Source organism: Narcine bancroftii, chromosome 2, assembly GCF_036971445.1.
Source record: "Narcine bancroftii isolate sNarBan1 chromosome 2, sNarBan1.hap1, whole genome shotgun sequence".
Classification (NCBI taxonomy): domain Eukaryota; kingdom Metazoa; phylum Chordata; class Chondrichthyes; order Torpediniformes; family Narcinidae; genus Narcine; species Narcine bancroftii.
This window is the reverse complement of record NC_091470.1, coordinates 308,552,955-308,578,741: the sequence shown is the minus strand read 5'-3', so window position 1 is coordinate 308,578,741 and position 25,787 is coordinate 308,552,955. Positions and strand designations below refer to the sequence as shown.

At 39.7% G+C, this 25,787-nt stretch overlaps 1 protein-coding gene across 22 annotated transcripts in view; it reads left to right on the top strand.

Moving 5' to 3' along the window:
• The window catches only part of dtna (dystrobrevin, alpha), a 438,543-nt gene that overhangs the window by 282,194 nt on the left and 130,562 nt on the right, over nucleotides 1–25,787 (top strand). For all 22 annotated transcript variants that reach the window (XM_069921569.1, XM_069921565.1, XM_069921564.1 and 19 more), the window contains 3 exons: nucleotides 5,503–5,608; nucleotides 9,507–9,673; nucleotides 16,807–16,931. In XM_069921569.1, coding sequence (XP_069777670.1) covers nucleotides 5,503–5,608; nucleotides 9,507–9,673; nucleotides 16,807–16,931 — 398 coding nt within the window. The remainder of the gene's footprint in view (nucleotides 1–5,502; nucleotides 5,609–9,506; nucleotides 9,674–16,806; nucleotides 16,932–25,787) is intronic.

Genomic DNA, 25,787 nt, shown 5'->3' with positions numbered 1-25,787 from the left:
GGCAGACAGATTCGCCACCAGCAGGAATTGGCTAAGTGCCTTTTACAGTCAGACTTGCATTCGGTCAGAGAGAGAGAAACAAAAGAGAGCCCACCCCCACCCCCCCAAGAGTCCTCACGTGTCCGTAGATTCACTTCCAGTGCCTCCGCAACCCCTGCAGCCACCCAGAGTCCAGTCCATACTGTTGGCAACCCAAGCTCCAAATTCAAACCTCCGATGTGGTCAAGAACCCTTCAGCGCCCTCAGCACCTCCTTGCAACCTGGTTCCAAAACCTGGCACCTTTCCAGCCAGTTCGAATCAGTCTCCAGCAGTCCATAGCCTGACACGAGTCTCCTGACAGCAGTATCCATCAGCCCACAACTTCCATGGGTTCCTCACCTTGAGTCACCAGCAGCCTGCCGCATGCACTCGTCCTCAGCCACAGAGCTCCCTCACTGGTCTGGTCATGGTCACCGTCCCTGTGGGTCGTCTCCTCTGTTTCTCCCTCTCAGATGGTGTATGATCTTTCCATTCTCTAGTGACCTGCTCCAGTCCTCCGCTTCCCCAGACTCTGCAGCTGTCTTGGACGCAGACCTGCGGTCGCAGGATTTCACATAAAACCCCCACTGGCACCCTCAATGGGCCATTCAAAGCCCATTCGGAGCCGAGGGCAGTCGACTGGGCAGCTTGTCCCCGTGGGAGCATTGCATCTCTGCTCCCTCCCTCCCCGCAGGTCCACACCAGCAGCACGGCTGCTGCCACCAGCTCTGTCAGCACGGCCATAACTGCAGCTTCCCCAAGTTTAAAAATGCATCGCTACCCCTTTTCTTTGGCTTGGCTTCGCGGACGAAGATTTATGGAGGGGGTAAAAAAGTCCACGTCAGCTGCAGGCTCGTTTGTGGCTGACAAGTCCGATGCGGGACAGGCAGACACGATTGCAGCGGTTGCAAGGGAAAATTGGTTGGTTGGGGTTGGGTGTTGGGTTTTTCCTCCTTTGCCTTTTGTCAGTGAGGTGGGCTCTGCGGTCTTCTTCAAAGGAGGTTGCTGCCCGCCAAACTGTGAGGCGCCAAGATGCACGGTTTGAGGCGTTATCAGCCCACTGGCGGTGGTCAATGTGGCAGGCACCAAGAGATTTCTTTAGGCAGTCCTTGTACCTTTTCTTTGGTGCACCTCTGTCACGGTGGCCAGTGGAGAGCTCGCCATATAATACGATCTTGGGAAGGCGATGGTCCTCCATTCTGGAGACGTGACCCATCCAGCGCAGCTGGATCTTCAGCAGCGTGGACTCGATGCTGTCGACCTCTGCCATCTCGAGTACTTCGACGTTAGGGGTGTAAGCGCTCCAATGGATGTTGAGGATGGAGCGGAGACAACGCTGGTGGAAGCGTTCTAGGAGCCGTAGGTGGTGCCGGTAGAGGACCCATGATTCGGAGCCGAACAGGAGTGTGGGTATGACAACGGCTCTGTATACGCTTATCTTTGTGAGGTTTTTCAGTTGGTTGTTTTTCCAGACTCTTTTGTGTAGTCTTCCAAAGGCGCTATTTGCCTTGGCGAGTCTGTTGTCTATCTCATTGTCGATCCTTGCATCTGATGAAATGGTGCAGCCGAGATAGGTAAACTGGTTGACCGTTTTGAGTTTTGTGTGCCCGATGAAGATGTGGGGGGGCTGGTAGTCATGGTGGGGAGCTGGCTGATGGAGGACCTCAGTTTTCTTCAGGCTGACTTCCAGGCCAAACATTTTGGCCTGCACGGATGGCAGTCTCTTCAATCTGAGGCGCCTGCAAGCTCACACCAAGACACAAGAGAAACTTGTCCGTGAACTACTCTTTGCAGATGATGCCGCTTTAGTTGCCCATTCAGAGCCAGCTCTTCGCTACCCCTACTTGTACCCAAATTTGAATCCAGTTCAGCTCATTCAGGATTCCTGCATTTCCTGGCCTACACTGCTCACAACTCAATAACACCCCAGCTTTAAACTCTCACCCTTATTCGTAAATACCTCCCAGGCCCCCTATTCCTAGCTTCCAGTCCAACAACACTTCTGGTCAAACGAACATATGGCTCCACAATCAGCTGTCAAGGCCCGAGAATTCCCTTTCTAAACTGTGCGTCACTCACTCTTAAGTTTTAAGCTGTGTTTTAAAGAACAATTTCCTGATATGGTGTGGTCTCGGATTTTTTTTGTTAAAGCTCATACAAACACAGCAGTCATTTTGGTTATTTAAAGATTCCACATAAACATTATTGCACATGTTTATGTTGTCCATCTTTTAAGATTAGCCTTCTCCATTCTTATTAGCACCCTGTGTCATGGGTGAATGGGGAAATAGGAGACAATAGCTAATGAAGGGCAAGAGAGAGAGAAAGAAAGAACCATGAGGTGAATGGGTTAGAGAGTTGGCAAAGAAAACGGAAGAGAATAGGAGCAGCAAATTGAGAGGAAGGGTTGAGGGTATTGATGTATGAAAGAGGAACAGAGTGAATAAAGAATGTGATATGGAAGGAGGGAAGAATTAAAAGAGAAAGAAAGGGCAAAGAAGGATTAACAACAAATCCTCTATTTCAATGTAAACAACACTCTGGGAGATCTTTGAATAATGAAAGGAATTTCACAAACAAAATAATTTGTCCTAATAAGGTTATTGTAAGCTGAATATCAGATCAGCTGATTTACTTGAGTCTATTTTTGTGTCACGACTGGAAACAAACCAAATCACAACAAAGTGAGTTGCCAGACTGATGGGCACAGTTTCTTTATAGTTGACAGGAAATGTGGTAACAATGAGCAGTGGACATGTTTTGACATTTTTTCCAGTTTTCCAATTGATTCATGCTGCACTGATTATTAAGCACTTTCAGGACTCTGGCAGTAGTTGTTCCACAGAGCTAAAGTTCTAGCCAAGTCCAGCAGCTTACAAAACAGCAGGTGACATGAAAGAGGAACTATTTTGACATTTTGCATTATATTTTCTTAAAGGCATAACGGGAGACCATTCCCTCACTAACATTCCCTATAACCTATTCTTTTAAATTTTAAATTTAGACATATAGCACTGTAACAAGCCAATTCAGCCCAATGAGTCCATGCCATCCAATTTATTGATTTATTAACCTACACCCATGGTACATTTTGAAGGGTGGGAGGAAACCAGAGCACCCGGAGAAAACCCATGCAGACAGCGCAGGATTCGAACCCAGGTCCAGCCTAATTGCTCACATTCTCATCAACACCCTCCTCCCTCCCCTGCCCTGGATTCTACCTATTACCAACACAATTTACAGGGGTACCAGAAGACTGAAGGATAGCTAATGTTGCCTCCATGTTCAAAAAGGGCAGTCAGGATAAGCCTTGCAGCTTCCAAACTTGGTCTTAGACTGGAAAAGATTATGAGGGATGGGATTTATGTTCACTTACAAAGACAGGGACTGATTAGAAAGAGCCAGTGTGATTTTGAGCAGAGGAAATCGTGTCTACAAATTCATTGAATTTTTTGAGGAAGTAACTGGGAAAATTGATGAGGTGGTTTATACCAACTTTTGCTTCGTTTTTGACAAGGTCCTGCACAGTCGGCTGATCCGGAAGGATGCAGCATGAATGATCCAAGGGTGAGAAAATTTAAAGATGATCAGACAAGTACATTTTTTTTACACAAGGGTGGTGAATATCTGGAATGAGGTGCCAGAACTGGTAGCAGTAATTAAAGAGTTTAAAAGTCGTTCACCAGCACTACAACAGGATGTCATCAGGACCTGTCATCTTTTTTTTTAATCGAGACCTGTTATGTAATATCATGTGAAATTAATCAAGTTGGCCACCTGTGAAGCAAAGACTTGTGAAGAGCTATGATGGATCATTCACTCAACCCCTCTATCTAAAGTTGGTTATAAATTCTGTAGTCTTATTGGTATTTACGTTAGGCTTTGTGGGGGTCTTTGTGACAATTCCTTCTCTGTTTCTTTAGTTGCTAACCTGAGGTTGACAATTGATGTCGTAGAAAATACAAGTCACAATATGATCTATTGCTGCTTCTACTCTTTAGCCTGCCCATAATCCTGTGCAACAGTTTCATCAAATTAGCACATCATTTTCAACCACAAATTATGGACTGTTGATTTGCAGACTGTCTTGATGGGAGAAGACCTTTTGATTCCTTCTATCAGAGAGCTGTTGCTTCAGGTGATTCACATATTCACAGAACGAGAGGATAGGAGAAGGAATGGAAGGGACTGGGGAGCTAGAGGAAAGGAGGCAGGGGTTTCAGAGAACTACATTTCTTAGCACTCTGCCCTCTATCCCTATCATTTCTGTCTTCTTTCCTCTCTCACCTGTACCCACCATTTACATGCTAGTCTCAGCTGCTCCCCCTTACCCGCCTCTCCAATTCCACCTTTTTATTCAGGCGACTGTCTGATTTTTGGTATTTCTGAAGAAGAGCTCGGGCTGCACTTCTGTGTATGGCACTAGACCCCCAGCATCTGCAGATTTCTTGCACACCTCCTTGTATTGCAGTTTGTTTTTAAATTTGCATTTGTCATTATTTGAAAGCTTTATTGAAAATGTTTGGGGAACATCAAGGTTCGCAATATTGTATTGACAAACTCCAGGAACAAGTTAAATATAAGCCCTTTCATACAGTCAAAAAGGTGATGATTCTCCGGCGTTACTTTGGGAGACTTCCTTCTATGAATGCGCCCTGGCCGGTACCAAGGTGCCGACTGCAATCACTCTCATGGGAATGGTCAGTGGGGTGCACTCTGCTCTGCCACCCAGCATGAATATACTGCTGCTGCAAGCGGCTGGCTAGGGGTAGACTGATGATGTCATAATGATGCCATCAACCCACAACCCATCTCCCCTCTCTCTCCCACTCTCTCACCCCTCTCCCTCCATGACCCCTTCAGGGCAAGGACGGCCAGTGGGAGCCGTCAGGGCAGTGGTGGCCAGCGGGGGCTGTCAGGGGGCAGCCGGTGCAGACTGTGACAGCCCCGCCGTCCATTCTGGAACCTCACAGGCCCGCTTCAACCTTCGGGGCTGCTCATCAACGACAGCGGCTCACTATGTAGCAGAACAATGACAGTCTTCCCGACTCATAATCCCCCATACAGCTGGAACCGTTGTGGGAAACCAGAGCGGTTCCAACTGCATGGGGGAATTATGGATAGGGAAGATTGCCATTGCTCTGGCATGTATTTATGACGGGCGGTGCCATAGCAACAGTCGCCCCGCCTACAGCAGTTCCAGATGATGTGCTAAGGTGCCATTCTGCATAAAAGCAGCACTGGAGCTGCTCCATGAACAGGTAAGTTTAACATTTTTATCCACCTCTGCAGCCTGCCTCAAAGCAGAGGCCCAGCATGAAAATACCGTGATGGATAAAAATAGATTATTTTATTTTGAGTTTTGAGAAGTCATTAAAACGCTGAATGGATGAGCTTTCAATGCCATTCACAATTTCAATTATTAAAGTTAATTTTTTTATTGACAAGAGAAAACTTCAGTTTCTTTTTTTTTTGCCCCCCAGAAAAAGGTGACACTAAACAGTTTTCTGGATACTTTGATGTCTGATCCCCCACCACAATGTCTCGTCTGGATACCACTCATGCATCGTCTTGCTAATGTTGAAAATGGTAAGGTCTGAACAATTGTAAGGCTGTTCCATCCTGTGTAGTGTTTTCTTTGTGGTGCTAACAATAGCAAAACTTCCAGAGTTCTTCATTTCTGCTCAGCAAAACTGAGAGCAACTTCTTGTGTTTAATGTGAAAATCATGAAATATTGTAGCCATCTCCTGAACAATCAAAGAAAATATCTTAAATTGACATAAATGACAAAACTCATCCAAATGTAAAATGCCCTAAAATTCTTTAATTGTCATATCTGCTCTTTTATAGCCTAAGGCCACAATTACTGCAATTACCTGGTTCTAAAAGTAGATAAATAAATCAACTGTAGTTTCCAAACACACAGAATCCAAAATAGAAGGAATCTTAAAATACCTACTTTTTAAATATTTGTTTGTGATATTTCAGGTTTCAATTCTCTGTTAGTCCCAGGATGATCTGGCAGCTTTAACCATTTCTCAATGCCTTTAATATTCAACATTAAAGCAATTAAATATAATATTAAAATTATTTTTAAAATTATAAGCCAATTAAAAAAACAAAAATGCTCAAAAACATATAAAATACTCTCGTCGAGATCAAGTCAAATTTATTGTCATCTGATTGCACAAGAACAACCCGACAAAACAGCATCCTCTCGTCCTCGATTCAAAACACGCTGACACATAGCCAGACACAGCACACATAAAAATAAACATTACATATGCAGGACAAGTATTCATACATACAAATAAATATTAAATATTGGTTAATAAATATGAGTCTCGGATGGTTAGTGTAAGCATTTCCTTTGGTCATTCAGCATTCTCACTACCCGTGGAAAGAAGCTGTTTCTCAGCCTGGTGGTGCTGGCTCTGATCCTCCTGTTTCATCTTCCCTGATGGGGACATGGAAAAATGCTGTGTGCAGGGTGGAAGGGGTCCTCAATGATTTTGCGTACCCTCTTCAGACAGTGATCCCAGTAGATCACGTTGATGGGGAGAGGGAGACTAGTGATCCTCTCTGCCGCTCTTATGGTCCTGTAGATTGACCTCTGATCCATTTCTCTGCCATAAGCATATCACATTGTGATGCAGCCAGGCAGGATGATCTCAAAGGAGCTCCTATAGAAGGTGGACTTGATGGCAGCCTGTAGCCTTTCCCACTTGTAATAAGTGTATTTGTGGTATCTATACCAGGTGTGATCTGGCTCAGGTTTAGAGAGCTGATTTTTTCATTTGCTGAGGAACTACAGGAATTTGAACAGGAAGTTCAGAAGTTCTGCATTTCTGCATCTTATGAGCATAATTCCTGACTCAATTTGGGAAAAGCAGACAATTGATTGAGGAATTGCCAGCATTACTTGGGAAAATTCAGGCCTATAAGTTAGAAGGCAGTGCCACCTTTTAGGGCATCTGATACTTTCTTTGGATAATAGGAATTTTCTTTTAGCCTGCCATTCAGCCTCCATCACACTGAATCCATTCTAGAGTTGGCTCCTGAAGTTAGTATAAGTGTCTATTAAGTATTAACATTTGTTGCATTTTCATATATTGGCCCAAGATCATATTTTTACTTATAAAGAAAGCCAGAATTATTGGAGAGAAAATACATTTTTATAAAATATTCAAGTTTATTGTCACATGTATGGAGGAGCAGTGAGAAAATTCAATTTCCATGCAATCCAGCTATTCAACCCATACATAGTACAGCAATAAAAGCACAGTTCAGAGTTACAGAGAGAGATCAGTTAGATTCAAGTAAAGGCAATATTATTTTACTAGTGTGAGGTTTGTTCAGGACTCTGATAATGGCAAAGAAGCTGTAGTCAAATATTCAGAACTTCTACAAAGTTTTATTCAACACAGCATGCTTGTATCCCTGCAACTTTCAGTGTTCGTGCATTTGGAATGTTTCCTGAAATGTCAGGATTTCCTGATTCATCTAAATTTTACAAATTTGTTTCGGTGCCTGAGGATAACTTTGTGAGCTATTCAAGGGCTCTTGTGAGTTGACAAGAGGATCAGCAGTTCAGCATAATTTAAAAATGTTTGGGTATGAATATATGTGGCCTCCATCACGTTTCGGACAAAGACACTTTTTTCCTTTATTTACCCCTGTGCTCCACAGTTTTAAATTTGTAATCAGATAATTCGCATGTAATTAAAGTGCACATTCCAGATTTTATTCAAGGTTATTTGCATATATTTTACTTTGACCATGTAGAAATTACAGCATTTTTTATACATAATCCCCTCATTTCAGGGTACCATAATGTTTGGAACATTTGGCTTTACAGGTGTTTGTGAGTGCTCAGGTATGTTTAATTGCTTCATAAGAGAACTAAGCTTGCTTCTAAGCTTTTAATCACCTTTGGAGTCTGTAGTTGCCATTTTTCAACATGAGGACCAGAGTTGTGTCAATAAAAGTTAAAGAACCCATTATGAGCCTGTAAAACAAGAATAAAACAGTAAGTGACGTTGCCCAAACCTTCAGGTTACCAAAATCAACAGTTTGGAACATCATTATAAAGAAAAAAAGTACTGGTGAGCTCAATAATAGCAAAGGGACTGGTATTCCAGGGAAGACCTTCTCTGCCTGATGACCAGAATTCTCATCATAATGGAAGAAAAATCCCCAAACGTATGTCCGACAGATCAGAAACACTCTTCAGGAGGCAGATGTGGATATGTCAATGACTACTGTCTGCAGAAGACTTCATGAACAGAAATACAGAGGCTACACTGAAAGATACAAACCATGGCAAAAATGGTGTGCTTTGGATTTTGGACTGTTCCTTTACACCTCCACACTTGACTCCTGCCATTACTCTGATACAGGTTAATCTTGGTCTCATCGATCCACAAGACCTTTTTCCAGAATTCTGCAGGCTCTTTTAAATACTTCTTGGCAAATTGTAATCTGACAATTCTGCTTTTGTGGCTAACTAGTGGTTTGTATCGTGCAGTGTAGCCTCTGTATTTCTGGTCATGATGTCTTCTGTGGACGTACGTTTGGGGATTTTTCTTCATTATGATGAGAATTCTTCTGTCATCAGCAATGGAGTACCAGACCCTTTGCGATTACTGAGCTCATATTCTTTCTTTTTAATGATGTTCCAAACAGTTGATTTTGGTAATCCTAAGGTTTGGGCGATGTCTTTTACTGTTTTATTCTTGTTTTACAGCCTCATAATGGCTTCTTTGACTTTCATTGGCAAAACATTAGGGTGGAACAGTTAACATAGTGGTTAGCGCAACACCTTTACAGCGCCAGTGATTGGGACCGGGGTTCGAATCCCACGCTGTCTGTAAGGAGTTTGTATGTTCTCCCCATGTCTGCATGGGTTTTCTGGTGGTGCTGGTTTCCTCCCACCGTCAGAAACATACCAGAGGTTGTAGATTAATTGGGTGTAAATTGAGCGGCATGGATTCGTGGGGTGAAAATGGCCTGTTAACGTGCTGTATGTCCAAAATAAAACTGCTTGAGATGTTGAAAAATGACAACTGCACTCTCCAAAGTGATCAAAACCTTAAAAGCAAGCCTAGCTCTTTTATACCTGCACCAATGAAGCAATTAAACATGTGTGAAGTCAAATGTCCCAATTATTATGGTGCCCTGAAATGGGGGAAACTATGTATGAAAAGTGCTGTAATTTTGATATGGTCAAAACAACATGTATATTAATAAAAATCTTGAATAAAGTCAAAAATGTGCACTTTAATTAGATTTGAAATATTTGATTGTAAATTTTAAAACTGTGGTGCACAGCAGCAAATAATGTTTAAAAAAAAGTCTTTACCCAAACATTATGGAGGGCACTCTTGCAATACTTCCAACATCCACTCCTTTATGCAAAATAAAAATCGACTGAAAGCAACAATAGATATACAAAGTAAAAGGCTGATTTGTATGTTCCATCTATAGTCTTCCACCCAGTAGAGTGTTCGTACTGCCACAGTGAAAGCATGATGGGCTTTCGATATCGTTGCCAACAGTGTCATAATTACCAGCTTTGTCAAGACTGCTTTTGGAGAGGACATGCAAGTGGTTCTCATAGCAACCAGCATCAAATGAAAGAATATACATCATGGGTAAGAAGCACATAAATTTACTGGGTAAGAGAGCAAAGGCACTCTCACATGTAAAGCATGCTATTAATATGGTGTTTTCAATTTATAAAATAAATTCTTTCAATCTTTGGGATGTACAAATCGTAGACATTTCAATCAATCTGTAAGGAGGTCATTCACACCAAATAAACTTGAACTGCTTCTTAAAGGAACAGTTTACATTGGGACCTGGTGGAATTGACTGCACCAAATTCACAGGAAAAGTTATAGTATTAACCAAATTGAATTCATAACATTTCAGCCTAATGATAACATCACATGAGGTTATTCTGGATTGCAAATTTATTAATTCATTGCCAGGGTAGTCAATTATGTTCCAAAATCACATACTGTTAGATTTGACAGAAAAATATGCTCAAAATCTTAATATCATTTAAAATGTGTGATGTTGCAAATTGCATTCTGGCGGTGTTATTTCTCAGTGATCAATCTTTGAATGAATATTCAGTTAACCTCAAAATCAGATAATACTACTTTTTACCAATTTACAGTAATGACAATGAATATTGATAACAAGAAACCTATCCTTTCAGGTGACATGTGCAAATCATATGTAAGAAATGAGGCAGTACATTCAAGCTCCATGGTATGTGGGTTTTGGTCATCTCTGATGCGAAATTGGTTTCAACTTGGCATCAACTACGTGCATAAGCATTTGTAGTTCAAGTCACATTGACCACTTTTCTTTAGTCATCGTATAATGTGGGTGTTCTGCCAAGTTCAATATTTTAATGCCAATCCTTCACTGAAGGGAAGGTCATGATGAGCTATTTTTGACTGCTATTATCTTGTGGTGTTGATGCTCCCACATTGCTGGGCAATTGGGAAGGACAGTAGCATGTAAGAAATTCTTAAATGCTTGAAGTATGTACAATAAACACGTGTTCAATGCTGATTTTATGGCAATGCTGCCAAATTCAACTGACAATGTCTTGCGTTCAACTGTTAAAAAGGATTGAGTATTTAAGGTCTGAGAAGAAAGCCCACTACATGACAAAACTTGATATGATATTTATTTATTTTTCAGGTTTGCTATGGATTAATTTGTACAACCTAGGTTAATGAAATCTCTTGCTTGATGTTTCTAGACCTTGTAGAAGTTTGTCCTAACTATGGAGATTAAGGTTGTCGAAGCAAGCATTGTACATATTCAGTTTTAAGTATTTGGTTGCTCCCATTTCTGTGCATTTTAGTTGCCATTCTCCTGGAGTAAAAATCATGGAGTAAAAGTGAGAATTAAGAGATGGCAAACACATCAAGCTGATTTGTTGCAGAGGGAGAAGGTAGAGGAAGAGTCACTCAGTGGATGACCCTATGTGAAGAACATTCAGAAAGTTAAATATACTGCAGCACATGCATGAGGCAGCTCTGCTTCAAGAATGATGGGATAAATCAAAAATGTCACATGGTGCTGACAAAGAGTGGACCTTGAACATCTTTGCCAGCAGGTCTCAAAGTCAGAATTGTTATTACTGCTTTACTATTCTATCTTGCTTTGCAGAGGACAGAAGATTTTCCCTCTATTTCATCCCCATTTTCTGCCAGGGAGAGAGAAATGTGTTTGTCAGCACTAAGGAATATGGTTGGATGATGAGACTGAGATGGTTGAACTATTTCTCACTGACACAACCCATGAGGCACCTCTGTAACAGTTTTGTATTGATTAGTGGATGAGCTGTGAGAATGTGATGGTGATGCTGTTGGTGCATTTGGTGGGAATCATCCTTGCTTGTACTGTAACACTTATTTTCTCCCAGTACCTGAAGGGCTTCCTGACTTCATGCAGAAAGATCTCTCTTTTTCTTATTCTTACTTGCCAGCCAAATCTTCCAGTGCTGCTTTAGAAAGTTGGTGTACCCAATCTCACTTGTAATATGCCTTTTCTTGTAGCAAAACCCTTAGGAATTTCTGATGCCTCCACTTCCCTTTTAATCTGCTCAAGCTGGATGGGACTGGTGCTATGCACTGTCAATATCAGGCTCTGAGATAATGGACTAAACAAAAAAAAAGCTGGGCTGGTTGCTTAAATCATGTTTGTGAGCAGAGAGCATATTTTCCTCAGCTATTTTATTTCAATCATTATTTTAAATGAAATGGTTTCCCGTGAAAACAAGGACAAATATTAGATAGATGGAATCAAAATTATAATGACTTTGTTCCTGGAATATTTTTGGTCAATCTACCAAACTTTTTGTAGATGATAAGCCATAAAATGGCTGCAAGAAGCAAAAATGAAAATAAAAGAATCACAAAATGTTGGAGAAGGTCTGTGGGTCAAACAGTGTCCTTTATGTGGCAAAGGTAAAGATGCAGAACTAACGTTTCAGGATTGAGCCCTTCATCAAGTTTGACGAAAGCATAAATTTTAAAAGGCTTTTCAAAATATTTTATTGAATTTATACACAAAAAAAACCTGAACATAGTTCATTTGGAATGCAATATGTAAGTAAGAAATTACACTAATCAATATACGACACAACATCCCTAATAACATAACACAAGTCAATATACAAAGACAAAAAAAAACAAAAATCAAAATTTAATTTAAACCCCATCCCCCTAATAATGTTGCATGGCAGAAAGAAATAACAATAAACTTCACTCCTAAGAGTGAAATGAAAAAAGCCAACAAAATTCAATTATAAATTATATCTGAAGATTGGGATAATTATTCAAAAATGGTTCCCATGACACTTGGAATCTGATGCTAGAATTATTAATTGAATATTGAATCTTTTCTAAACTTAAACCTAATATCTTTCAGCCACTGAGCATGAGTAGGCGGGGTGGCATCCTTGCACTTGACTAATAGAGCACGTCTAGCTGAAAGAAGTAAAACACAAGATGCAACATTTATTTGGAGTCAGCAAAGCATCATCTTGTCCTGTTGTACTGAAAAGAGCTACCAAAGGATTCAGTTCTAACTTAATATCCAAGATTAAATATAAAGTTTGGAAAACCTTCCAGTACTTTTCCAAACTACGACAGGATCAAAACATGTGAATTAAAGAAGCCTCATCTCTCTTGCATTTATAACAATTTGAATTTACCTCTGGAGATAATTTGGCTTTGGAAAAATACAACCTTAAATTGTAATAAACAATGGTAGGGATATTACAACGTAGTATTAACTAACCTAAAAATTGAATCCCAGATCTCTTCAGATGTGGACAAATTTAAATCCTGTTCCCAAGTATTTTAAATTTTAAGAATTGTGGCATGCCTTAGGTCAGCTATTTCATTATAAATAAAGGATATTAAACCTTTATGCGAAGGTTATAAACTAAAAAGCATAGCCACAACATTCACATCTGGTGCCCTAGGTATTTGAGATTGAAGAAAATGCCTGATTTGCAAATATCTAAAAAAATTAGTTTTCAGTAAATGATACTTCTCAGAGAGTTGTTGAAATGATGCAAAATTATTCTACAAAAAAAAATCTCTTGAGTGTTCAATACCCTTTCTGTGCCAAATTTGAAAAGCAGAATCTTGCAAAGCTGGCTGGAAAAAATGATTGAATAAAATCGGACTTGAAAGAGAAAAATCACAAAATCAAAAATACTTCCTGAATCGAACCCATACTCTCACAGAGTATCTGACAACTGGATTGTTAATTGACTTATCTTAAGAAAAAGGGAGTGAGGATCCAAAAAGCACTAGAATGGATTTTTTTAAGCAAAGTTATGCTCCATTGTTACCCATGATGGACAATTGACTCGGATATGAAAATATAACCAAAATATAACCATAACTGGCCAATAATAAAACCTAAAATTAGATAGTGCCATGTCTCCATTCCTTTTTAATTTTTTGAAATGAACTTTATTAGGCGAGGGTGCTTACCCTTCCAAATATAAGATGATATAGCCGAATCAAGTGAGTCAAATAACAATTTAGGAATAAAAATTGGTATAAATTGAAAAAGGTATAAAATTTAGGTAGAATATTCATTTTAATAGAATTAATATGGCCTACAAAAGTTATAGACAGGGGAGATGAATGCGTGAAAGATTGTTTCACATGCTTTAATAAGTTAACTTCTCTTCACTTAACACATTGATTCATTACTTCAGGACAATTAAGAGTGGGGGAGATTCAAACTAGAGGGCATGGTTTAAGATTGAAATAGACTAGTAGGGCCGAACTGGCCTGTTCTGTGCTGTAAGTGATTATATGGTTATATGGTTATACAATAATCCTCAACGATTCTGATCTGTTGGCCAAGATATTCAGGATTCCTTCTTCATCAGGCTTTACAGATCAAAGAATCCTTATTTCAGTAACAAAGTAATCTGAGAATGACAGATCACGGTTTTTGACCTGTGGTTGGCTTGGGTACTAAGGAACAGTAAGCTCTATTAATCTCAGGCAGAGCATATCTCTCCCAAATACCTCACAGATCAGGTCTGAAAAAAATGTTGTCAGCTGCCCCCTTTCAGTAGACTCAGACAAGCCCAAAATATATATATTTTGCCTTCTGCTCTTGCTTTCCAGATCAATGACCTTCATCATTAACTTCAAATTGGTGTAAGTTAAACTGGAGCTTACATCTTCTAATTCTTTAAAACAGTCACTCAATTTCTTTAAGTTGTATTCAATAGATGACAACCCCTCACAGTGCTCTTAACTTCAATCTGGCCCAAGCTGTTTTTAAACTCTTCCGTCAAATTGCTTAAGTTGATCCATCAGCTCCATGATGGTCTCTGTAGTTAAGCTTGTTGGCATTTCTTCCTTTTTCTCTGCTTTAGCACTTCTTGTAGACATTGTAAAACAATTCTTGGTGAGAAAGGCTTATATCGAAAGGTATGGAACACTTTGGTTGTAAAGAAGTTGTTAAAAGTGGAGGAAAATGAAAAGTAAGTAGGAGCAAGTAACACATACTGTTACTTCATCCCACAGCCAATTAGAAGTCAATTTTAAAAGGTTTCAATAAAGTATTGTTGGATTTTGCATAAGTTATTGGATAAGGTTGCATTTAAGAACCTTGTTGAAGAAGCATTAAAAAGCAAATTTGGCAGCATGACTGTAAAGTTAAATGACAGACCAAGATCATAGGTCTAATACAGACTGAATAAATGTAAACAGTGATATTATCATTTTTCAGACAAAAGTAGAAAATGTAAAAAAAGACAAAGGATGTCAGGAATGGGGAGGAAAGCTGGGAATCAGTGGATAATGCGTTCTGAGATAGAGCAAAGAATTATGGAGTTAGAGAGGTTCTGTGGTTACTAACTTAATCTTTTCCCTCCCATTATTCTGCTCTGCTGAACCTGAATGCACCCTGAAGTGGAAAAACTTAATTTGTGCTGGTTGGCTATTCTTGTGTTGGGACGTTGAAGTTAATCCTATGTTCATCCAATGCTCAGATATTTACACCAGAATTTGAAACAGACATTCAGCTGACAACTCTCAGAAATATTGAGACATATTATTGGACCCCTCAGCTGCTCCCCTCTCTGAGATCAGATCACTAATAAACCGAGGGCAATAAAATCTGAGCTCTCTTACTTTGAATAGCTTGGTATCGATGGACTGAAATTAGAGGTGGTAGAATAATCGTCTATTGAATTTGTAAAAATCAAAAAAAATATATAAATATGCTGACATCTTTGTTTGACTAACAATATTAAACTAATTTTCTTCTATGCTTGCTTACATCATGAAATTCAGTTGTATTTACAAGATATGGCATGATCTAATATGTAAAAACTATAGGATATTTAACTTGTATTCTTCTTGAGATATTAGATCAGGCCTTCCTTTCAGATTTCAGCATCTGCAATATTTGAAAGTGAACAATCAATTCAGTTTAAGAGATTTTCTGACATCAGAAACTGGCATAAGATTAATGTCGATTGCTCCACATGGCAATCAGTTCAAAAAATTTACAAAGGAGCACGTGTTGACCCATTGCATTTGTTAATTAGTTCAAATAGACTTAGCTTGGTTACATAATGCTCAATGCTCTTGTCTAACAAAAGTCTATCTCTCTAAGACTTAAAATTTCTATCTGGGCTGAGCTCAACACCATTTGGGTGGGAAAGGACAAGATTGATAACAGGCAAGGTACAAACAATTGTTTCTTCTAAATTTTTCCCAAGTCGCTCAAAGCCAGAAATGAACTGCATCAAGCAATTAGGAAAGTAAATTATTTGATGGCTATTCCAACAAATATTTTTGACAAGATATCTTACTGTATTTGTATGGGGCATTTGTCACTTGGAATATAATACACAGTTTTGTCTCTGTTATTGTCATAGAGTGAAACAAAGATTCACTGGTCTAGTTTCAGGAATAATGATCTTATCATGTGATTGAGTAAAATGGTAATCATTTCCTTGCATATAGATGATCCAATGGAGATGAAGTGGATGTGGAGACTCTTCATTGAGTTCATTTAAAATGGCAATTACCTTAATATATACCGCACGCACGTTATCTGGTTACAGTAGCAAAACCATCTTGCTTATTCTCTGTAAATTCTTGGAATAACACAGAATAATAAAGGGCCACTGATCTGAAATGTAGACTCTGTTTCTCTTTCCACAGCTGCTGTCTAATCTGCTGAGTATCTTCATCTTTCTTTAGGTTTTTCTTGGAAAAAATACATTTTATTTAATAACAAATGCACTAGAGTGCAATGGAAAAATGATGTTTTTATGGAAGTATTTATAATATGTTGGGTAAATCATTTAGTTAAAAATTATGTGCAGTCAAATGGTTACATGGAGAGGGAGAGGGAGAAATGAGAAATATTACTGCCCATACCTTGATGAGGGGCTCAGGCTGAAAACATTGGTTATGTTTCTTTATCTTTTCTATATAAAGTACACTGTTTGACCTGCTAATTTTCTCCAACATTGTGTTTTTACTTCAATCACAGTGTCTGCAGACTTTCATATATTACTTCTTACAGTGAGAAGGGTTCTTCTGTGACCAGTTGAGGAGGTTTTCTGTCATACCATTGAGTTGCACTGAAAAGAAAGATCAAAGCATGAACAACATGATTGCACTGTAATGGAGTTCATTGAGGAACCATAGTACTGCTTTAACTTGATACTACTACTTGCTACTTTTTGTGTTATCATTCCCAGAAATCCCCTGCAAAGAAGATAACCAATGCATTAAGCAAGTCCTTAAGCTGTGCTTCAAGCCATGAGCCTCTGCACCCAATTTACCCTGACCAGCCTGAAAAACCACTAAATCTGGCCCACATTGTGTAAGTATATTTTGGCACTGAATTTTCCATGAATTTTTATCTGATTTATGTGTTTGAGCTATTCTTTTAACACATTGAGAATCTTTGTATTGATGTTCTTCAGTCATAAATCTTGGATGTAGAATCTCTGAGCAGTTTCCCTATTTTCTTTTACTGGAAACCTTTTATGAAAATACTAAATTAAGTATTAGCCTTCAATCATTGCTAACATCTAAATAATGAGTAGCTTTACATTTTGAAATTCAAATTTTTGAAAATATTCATCTTTGCTAAGTTACACAACATGAAAGATGAGAATATAAAAGCACATCAGTAGCATGCCACTCAACTGATCAAGTTTGCACCACCATTCAATATGATCACAACTTAATTTGATGAGGGGCTCAAGCCCAAAACATTAGTTATGTATCTTTATCTTTGCTCTATCAAGTACACTGCATTGTGGTTTTTACCTTGATCTCACTTAATCTCACTTCGATACCGGTTCCCCACAACCTAAAAATCCTCAAGCTTTCAAAACTTAACAATAGATTCAGAGCTAAAAGTGTGTTCGCACTGATTGAAAACTGCAATACAAAAATCTCCTATAGAACGCAAAGAGTTAAAAAAAATGGATCCTTTTCAGGATTGAAGGATATAATTAATGGAGTACCCTGGGGATATGTCTTAGCTCTCAGTTGTTCACCATTTCCATTAATGGCTTGCAAAACACAACAAAATAATTTTCCTTAGTAGATGACAATATGAAGATTGGCAGGAAGGCTCAGATTGGATGAGGACATTTATAATTTTTACACAGAAATAATGGAAAAGTTCTGAAAATAATTTGGATACTTGTCTCTGGGGTGGTAGTTTACACAGGGAGCATTTTTACACTGCTTTCCTGTGTTGTGGGATTTGTCGGAGAGTGAACATGGGTGGACGTCCTATTCATTGGCCCAGTTTCTTAAGGAGTGCCTACGATCAATTTAGACTGCAGCCGCACCGTAAAAATGTGTAGGGAGCTTGTTGGAAAAATTATTGAATGGAATTTAGCAAATCAACTCCATCACGACATTTTGGACTGCCAGCAGAGCAGAAAATTTGTGTAAATTTTCTTCTTCTCAGCATCTGTGTAAAGTGCCTATTCATTATGCAATGGGACATAGATTGAGTGATTAGGCAAAAATAGAGTTTAACGTAGGGAATTGTGAGATCATATAGTTTGGAAGAGGAATCAGAGGGTGGATAATTATCTAAATGGAGAGAGATTCCAAGCATGTTGGCTTTTATTGAAAAGGGATTGGGAGTTTTTAAAATGTAAATACATTATATCTACAGGTTCTGCTTTCACAATCACAATAAGCCCCTTTTACACTGCTAATTCCATGTGGGTTAACCTGATAATTTAGCGGGTCTTCCCGGTAATCATTCAGTGTGAAACATCCTAACTTGACAGAGCGAGTTAAATTCAACCGTGCTTTGACACTTGGAGGGGGTAAGTGTCAGAGCCTGGCTGAGTTAACTCACTAATCACCATCTGGCAGTGTGAAATCACAACCTGCAACCTTAAAATGCTGGGCTGCCAATTAACTAGGTAAATCATGGTGCTGTGGGAAAGGCTCCCAAGTGCAACAAGCCCAGTAAATTTTCCTGCTTCCTAGGAGGGTTGGCAGTGTGAAAGGGGCTATATCCAGCAAATTTAGTGGGTCTGTTCCCAGTAATTGCATGGTGTGAAATGTCCCAACTTAGCAAGGTGAGTTAAATTCAACTGGGCTCTGACACTTGCTCCCACCAAGTTAACTCACTAATCACCTTCTGGTGGTGTGGATAGTCTACTCAGCTTACAGCATACCATTAGTGCCTGGGTGCTTGCATCAGTCTGGCAGTTACATTTCACAGTGCAGACCACTGCACTCTATCAGCCCTGGTGGCTGCACTCTGACAACCCCGCAGAATGTGAACGTCTGAACTGTTTTCCTGCAGTTGCACTGTAATTTTTATGACTGCAAGGTTGCAGATGCAAGGCGGGTTAAAATTGACACAAATTGTAGATAATCATACCTAACCCCACCCCCTCTGCCTTTGTCAGTTTAACATTTAGTGCCAGTAACTCCACAATAACAGAGCCAAAAGGTAATGAATGGAGCAGATCAGAGTAAACATAGCAAAGTGAAATAAGAATGAATGGAATGAAAGAATGATGTAGAAACAAATCTGTTTAACACAGAATAATGATTATGATCATGGTTGTAATGCAAGTAGCAATGCCTTAAGGATTATAGCTCCTATTTGATTATGCTTGGCTGCCAGCAGGGGCTGGCACAGAGCTGGAGCAAGAGGAAGTATGTTAAATCTGTAATGGAATCTTGCAGCCTCATGGTATCCCTCATGGTGCTGTTTACAGCAACTTTAAAGTAAAGAACCTTTTCCTTCATTCATGTGTTGTCTAAGAACTAACACATATGAATACAAGATGAAACATGGTACCAGAAGTGGGATGAAGAAAATACTTTAAAATGTAAAATCTAAAGTCAGCAACTGATCGTGAAGAGAAGCTAACAAAGTGAAAAATGGAAGGATTACATGCACCAGCAAAACTTCAGCTGACAGGTAATATGGCTGAAAATTGGAACAGATTTAAACAGCATTTTGGATTGTATTTAATGACAGTCAGAGCTGATGAGAAAAGTGGTAAAGTGAAAGCCTCAGTTTTCTTACATGTCATGGCTGATGAAGCCCTGGAGGTGTATAATAACTTCACATTTGCTGCTGAAGGAGACAAAATGAAATTGGAAAAAATTATGGAACAATTTGAGGTATACTGCATACCTAAACGTAACATGACATTTGAGAGGCACAGATTTTTCACATGTACAGAAAATGGAAGAAAGTATTGATCAGTATGTGACTAAATTGAGAAACAGAAGCAAATGTGTGAATTTGGTAGACTGACTGAGTCACTGATAAAATGCTTGTATGGTATTCCAGATAATAGTCCAAGGGAAAAACTGCTAAGAGAGGAAAATCTAGACCTGGAAAAAGCTATAGCACTCTGTAGAGCTGCAAAAACTGTAAAATTGCAGGCAAAAGAGCTGTTCAGTGAAATTAGCTGCAACATGGATGCAGTGAACAAGAACAGACATAAACCATTTAACAAAAAGAGCACCAGCGAACAAAAATGAAAAGGACAATTGAAAGCAATGTCGTCGATGCGGTACATAACACCTACCAAAAAAATGTCCAGCATATAGTAAAACATGCAATATGTGCAACAAAAGCAACTATTATGCCCGTTGCTGTAAGAACCAAGTGCAACAAAGCAAGGTTCATGCAGTCGATGAACAGGAGATAGAGGAATTCGATGGAGATGTTGTGACTGAAAACAAGAAAGAAAACAGACTGGATGTTGAGATTAAAAATGAATGACATATACATTTCAGTTAAATTGGATACTGGAACACAAATTAGTGCAATATCAAAGACTGATTTTAAGAAGATTAGTCCCAGACCTAAGATGTATGGAACAAAAGTGAAGGTGACAGGATATTCAGGTACAGATATACCAGTGCAAGGAGAATGCATGGTCAAAGTGAAACACAAGACAAAGTGCACCTTCTAGCATTCATCGTGGTACCAAAGGATGTACAGGCCATACAGCCTGTGAGAAACTGAACCTGGTAAAAAGAGTCCTCGTTGTGGAAAGCGAAGGAGAGACAGTCTATGATGAGCTCATGAAAGAATACAATGACTTATTTCAGAGTCTAGGCTGCTTTCCAGGAGAACACACAATCAGAGTGGATGAATGTGTGCCACAGATAATGCATCCATGCAGAAAAGTTCCATTTGCACTTCAAAAGTAACTAAAAGCAGAGTTGGACAGGATGGAAAGCCTCAACGTGATTCAGAAGATAGATGAGTCAGCAAAGTGGGTCAGTTCACTCGTTGTTGTGGACAAAAAGAATGGTCAGCTTAGAATTTGCCTGGATCCAAGAGATCTAAAAAGAGCAATAAAGAGAGAACACTTTAAGCTTCCGACGTTTGAAGAGATCATGTCACAATTTACAAATGCGAAGTTTTTCACCAAGTTAGATGCATCATCAGGATTTTGGCAGTTAAAATTGGATGAAGCAAGTTCAAGACTGTCCATGTTTAATAGTCCATTTGGCAGGTACAGATTCCTAAGGTTACCATTCAGAATTGCCTCAGCTCCTGAAGTGTATCACAAAGCTATCCATTTGGTCTATGAGCACCTGGACAGAGTTGATACATCAATGGATGACATTGTAGTATGGGGTACCACGAGAATGGAGCATGATGAGAGATGAAGGAAAGTGCTGGAAGCAACAAGGAAAGCAAGCCTTGAACAGAGAGAAATGCCAGCTCGGAATGACAGAACTAACATTTGTAGGAGATACCATGGGCAGTGAGGGCCTCAGACTAGATCCCAGAAAGGTGTCAATCATTGGGAACAGGCCAAGGCCACAATGCAAAAAGGATGTACAGAGGTTTAATGGAATGGTCAGCCATATGGGTAAATTCATATCCAACATCTCAGAAAAGATGGCTCCATTGAGAAAACGAACAGAAAAGAACATTGAATTGATGTGGGATCATGACCATGAAAAGTCATGGAGGGAACTAAAGAAACTGCTCACAGAGGAACCAGTTCTGAGGTGTTACGACCCAACAAGACCCATCACGGTATCATCAGATGCATTATATAGTGGGCTTGGTGCAGTTCTTCTGCAAAAATATGATGACTGGCAACCCATTGTGTATGCATCACGCTCAATGACAGACACGGAGATGCGATACGCTCAAATTGAAAAGGAGCTGCTCAGCATCATATATGCCTGTGAAAGATTTTATCAGTTTGTGTCAGGACAGACAATCAAAGACTGACCATAAACCTTTGATTGCATTGTTCCAAAAGCCTTTAAATGAATGTCCTCTTAGAATACAAAGAATGATGATTAGGCTGGAAGGCTATACACTGAATGTGATGTACACTCCGGGTAAGATAATGTACACAGCAGACACGTTGACTCAAGCTGTTGACACGAGAGAGCCCCTCAAACACCAAAATGGATGAAGACATGAATGCCTTTGTGGACATGATCACAAGTGCACTGCCCATATCAGATGCAGAAATTGAGCTCATAAAGCCAGAGACAAACAAAGATGAAACACTGAAACAACTGAGAAAAAATATCTTGATGGATGGCCCAACATGAAGCAGGACTGCTCACCTGACGTTTCAGAGTACTGGAACTGCAGGGCAGAACTATCAGTGGTTGAAGACATCATCTACAAAGGAAGTAAAATCCTTATCCCAAAGAGTCTGAAAAAAGTGATGCTGAAAAAGGTTTCATGGAGGACATTCAGAATTGAAAAGTATAAGGAAAGACCATGAATCAACAAATGAAGTGTCAAACTGTACAATATGCCAGAAATATCAAGCAAGCAATTCTGCAGAATCACTAAAGCCACACCCAGCACCATACAGACCTTACCAGAAGGTAGGCACTGACCTATTCAAATGTCAAGGGAAGGACTATCTTGTAGTCACAGACTATTACTCCCTGTATCCAAAGGTGTGTAAACTGAACACCACTACTATAGATGTTATAACAATAGGTATGAAAACCATATTCTCTATCCATGGCATGGCAAGCGAGGTCTTCATAGACAATGGACCTCAGTTTTGCAATTTAAAGTTCAGACAGTTTGCCAAAGAGTGGGACTTTGTTCACACCACGTGAAGTCCTCATTTTCCACAGTCCAATGGTCTCGTGAAAAATCAGTGCAGACAGTGAAAAGTCTGATGAACAAGGCAAAAGACAGTGGAACAGACATCTACCAGAGCAGGCTAGTATACCGCACAATGCCTCTTAAGTGTGGTATGTCACCATCCCAACTCTTTATGGGATGTAGGCTAAGATCAAACCTACCCATTCAGGAGAACCTCCAAAAAACAAAAGAGGAGGAGAAGGTGATGAATCTCAAAGAACAAAAGAGGAACAAAAAACTTACAGGAACTCCTCATGGTGACCAAGTAAGGCTAAAAGACATAACAAACTTATGGACTCAGAAGGGAACTGTCCTTAGTGAAGTCCAACCAAAATCATACACCATTCAGAGAGATGAAGATGCTGTTCTGCAAAGAAATCGTCAAGATCTTCAAATGGGACCAGCCATAGTAGATGGAAAGACGGATACTGTTGAACAACCTGTTCTGCGAAGAAATTGTTGAGATCTTCAAATGGGACCAGCTATAGTAGATGGAAAGACGGATACTGTTGAACAACCTGAATGTATATCTGAGAAGACATCATCTGAGGCAACAACTCAAATTCAAGGACAATCAATCAGGAAATCGTCAAGACACGTGAATCCTCTGAAGAGACTTATAGAGCAAATTAAAAGACTCCTGTTATAGAATGAAGTAGTGCTATCTTATTTGCTCTTCAGGTTTTAGTGTATGCAAAGCTGAATAGACAAAACAAGTTTAAAAAATGTTAACAATATTGATAATAATTAAAATGTAAGTTCTTTGTGGAAAAATTAAATTTGTAGTTATACAAAGAAAACATGTTAGTTAAAAGTAAGCTACATTTGCCTTAAGAAAGGGAGATGTAATGATAGTGATCATGGTTGTAGTGCAACTAGCAATGCCTTAAAGATTATAGCTCCCATTTGATTAGGCTTGGCTGCCAGCAGGGGGCTGACACAGAACAAGAGACAGCATATGAAATCTGTAATGGAGGCTTGCAGCCTCATGGTGCTATTTACAACAACTTTGAAGTAGAGAACCTTTTCCTTCATCCATGTGTTGTCTAAGAACTCACATATATGAATACAAGGTGAAACACCCGAATACACACAGCTTTTCATTTGTTTAAGAACATGCGTCATTATTTTTTTTAATGATCTTTCCTGTCTCTTGATAATCTCGGATCCTCTCTGCTAGGCATGGAGATCAGGGACAGACTGTGTCCTCTCCTCAGGGTCATGCATGCCATCCTGTGCCCGTGTCACCCTCATCCTGAGCCATGCCACATCCTAAGCAGGGTCGGACACGCCATGCACCTGGGGACCGTGCTGCCTGTTCCACCAAGAGCCAGGCTCCAGCAAGCGTTGGTCGAAGCCGCTGACTCAGCCCTCCGGGTAGATCTTTGCCTTACAACTTGAATCTGGAGATGGTCAGCAGCCAGGCGTGGCAGCCTGACCCCCAGTTGCTGCTGCAATCCATCTCCTAGTTGATCATGTTCTAGGGAATGGCAGCTGTTCTGGCATTCCCACAATCTGCAGAACAACTCACTCAGATGGATTTCTTATCATCCTTCCTGGACATCCCTTTTATTAGCATCTTGGAGCAAAGAGAGGGGCTGAGAATCAAGGGAGATGGCGACAAGTCACCCAACTTCAAATATTTCTAAATTCAAATGTTTACTCATCGACTTTGGATTAAAACGCATCCTTAAAGTCCTTTGGGGTTGGGGATAACAAGCAGACTCCAGGTTACAATAGGGAAGGAGGCCATTCAGCATGTCGCATCCATACTGGCCATCTAAACTGTCCCCTGCCCTTTCCCGTCACCCTGGACTCATCACATCAGTGAGCTCTAGAATTCATGCCACTACAACCTGGTATACCCCAGACCCAGAGCACTGACGATGCAAAACAGGAGGAAGGCACAGTGGAAATGATGGACAGGTTATTCTCCTCTGGTCACTGGGAATTATTAGATGGCTGAGTTTAATTTAAAACTTTTCAGGAGATGCAATCATCCTAGTTGCAACAGCCAGAGGTGCCTGCAACTCATTTCTAATGTGACTTGATGCCCCACTCTAATCTCATACCAATGACTTATGTGCTAGCGATTCAAATGACAGTTCCATGAATCAATCGGTGGGGCTGCCAGAGCGTGTCTTTTGACAGCTGGGCTGTTAGAGTGCCATACGTAATATGTCACACACCAGTGTGAAAGGAGCTCTTGTGTCATAACGTTGATGCATTCCACAAATTTTTCTGCAACACACTAGACCATTTTGCTCATCCATTCAATATGTAAATTGAAATCTCCCAAGGCAACTTCAAACACCCCAGCTATTTCCCCATTTAAACTCTGCCAGCCTTATTAAGAGGTTAAATTCAGGGTTTCTGGAGACTACTCCTACTGTGTTTTCCTTCTCCGACTATGTGATTTCTACTTGATTCTACTGAATGGATGTGAGAAGACTCGATTTTACTGAAAAGTTGAAATGAACAAAGTCAAATTGACTATCCTTCACTTGCGTACACATAATTTCATATATAAACAATGAATGTGTACCTTAAATATTATTGCCTATTTTGTTCAATTTTGGCTAGTTCACATTTATTGGATGAAATACTTTATTAATCAGGTCTTTCTGAAATATATATATCTATATATATATATATATATATATATATATCTATATATAATGCTAATAGCATGAAGTGATTTCGTTTTCATGTGCTTAAGTGAAATAAGCATACTGCAGCTTTTCATTAAATATGTTACTATTACCAGGTGCTTTTGGAAACCTTTACATTTCTGGGTTAATTGACCAAGTATTTCACATTTTTCACCCAATGCATCTGAGCTCTTTACAGATATATTTTCTAGCTTGGTTATTGAGGCTGAAGCTGCTTCCACAATTTTTATGCCTTAAAGTCAATCTATCCAAGTTTCTTTATGCCAAAATCTTGTGATCTCCCACAGAGCTAGTATGAAGAAATGTAAGCGTGTCAGTAAGGTAAAGCACCTCACATGTTTCTCTCACAGAGCTGCTTTAAAAAATGGCAGATCTCTGACAGCCATCATGATCAGAGGTGAGGATTTTTAAG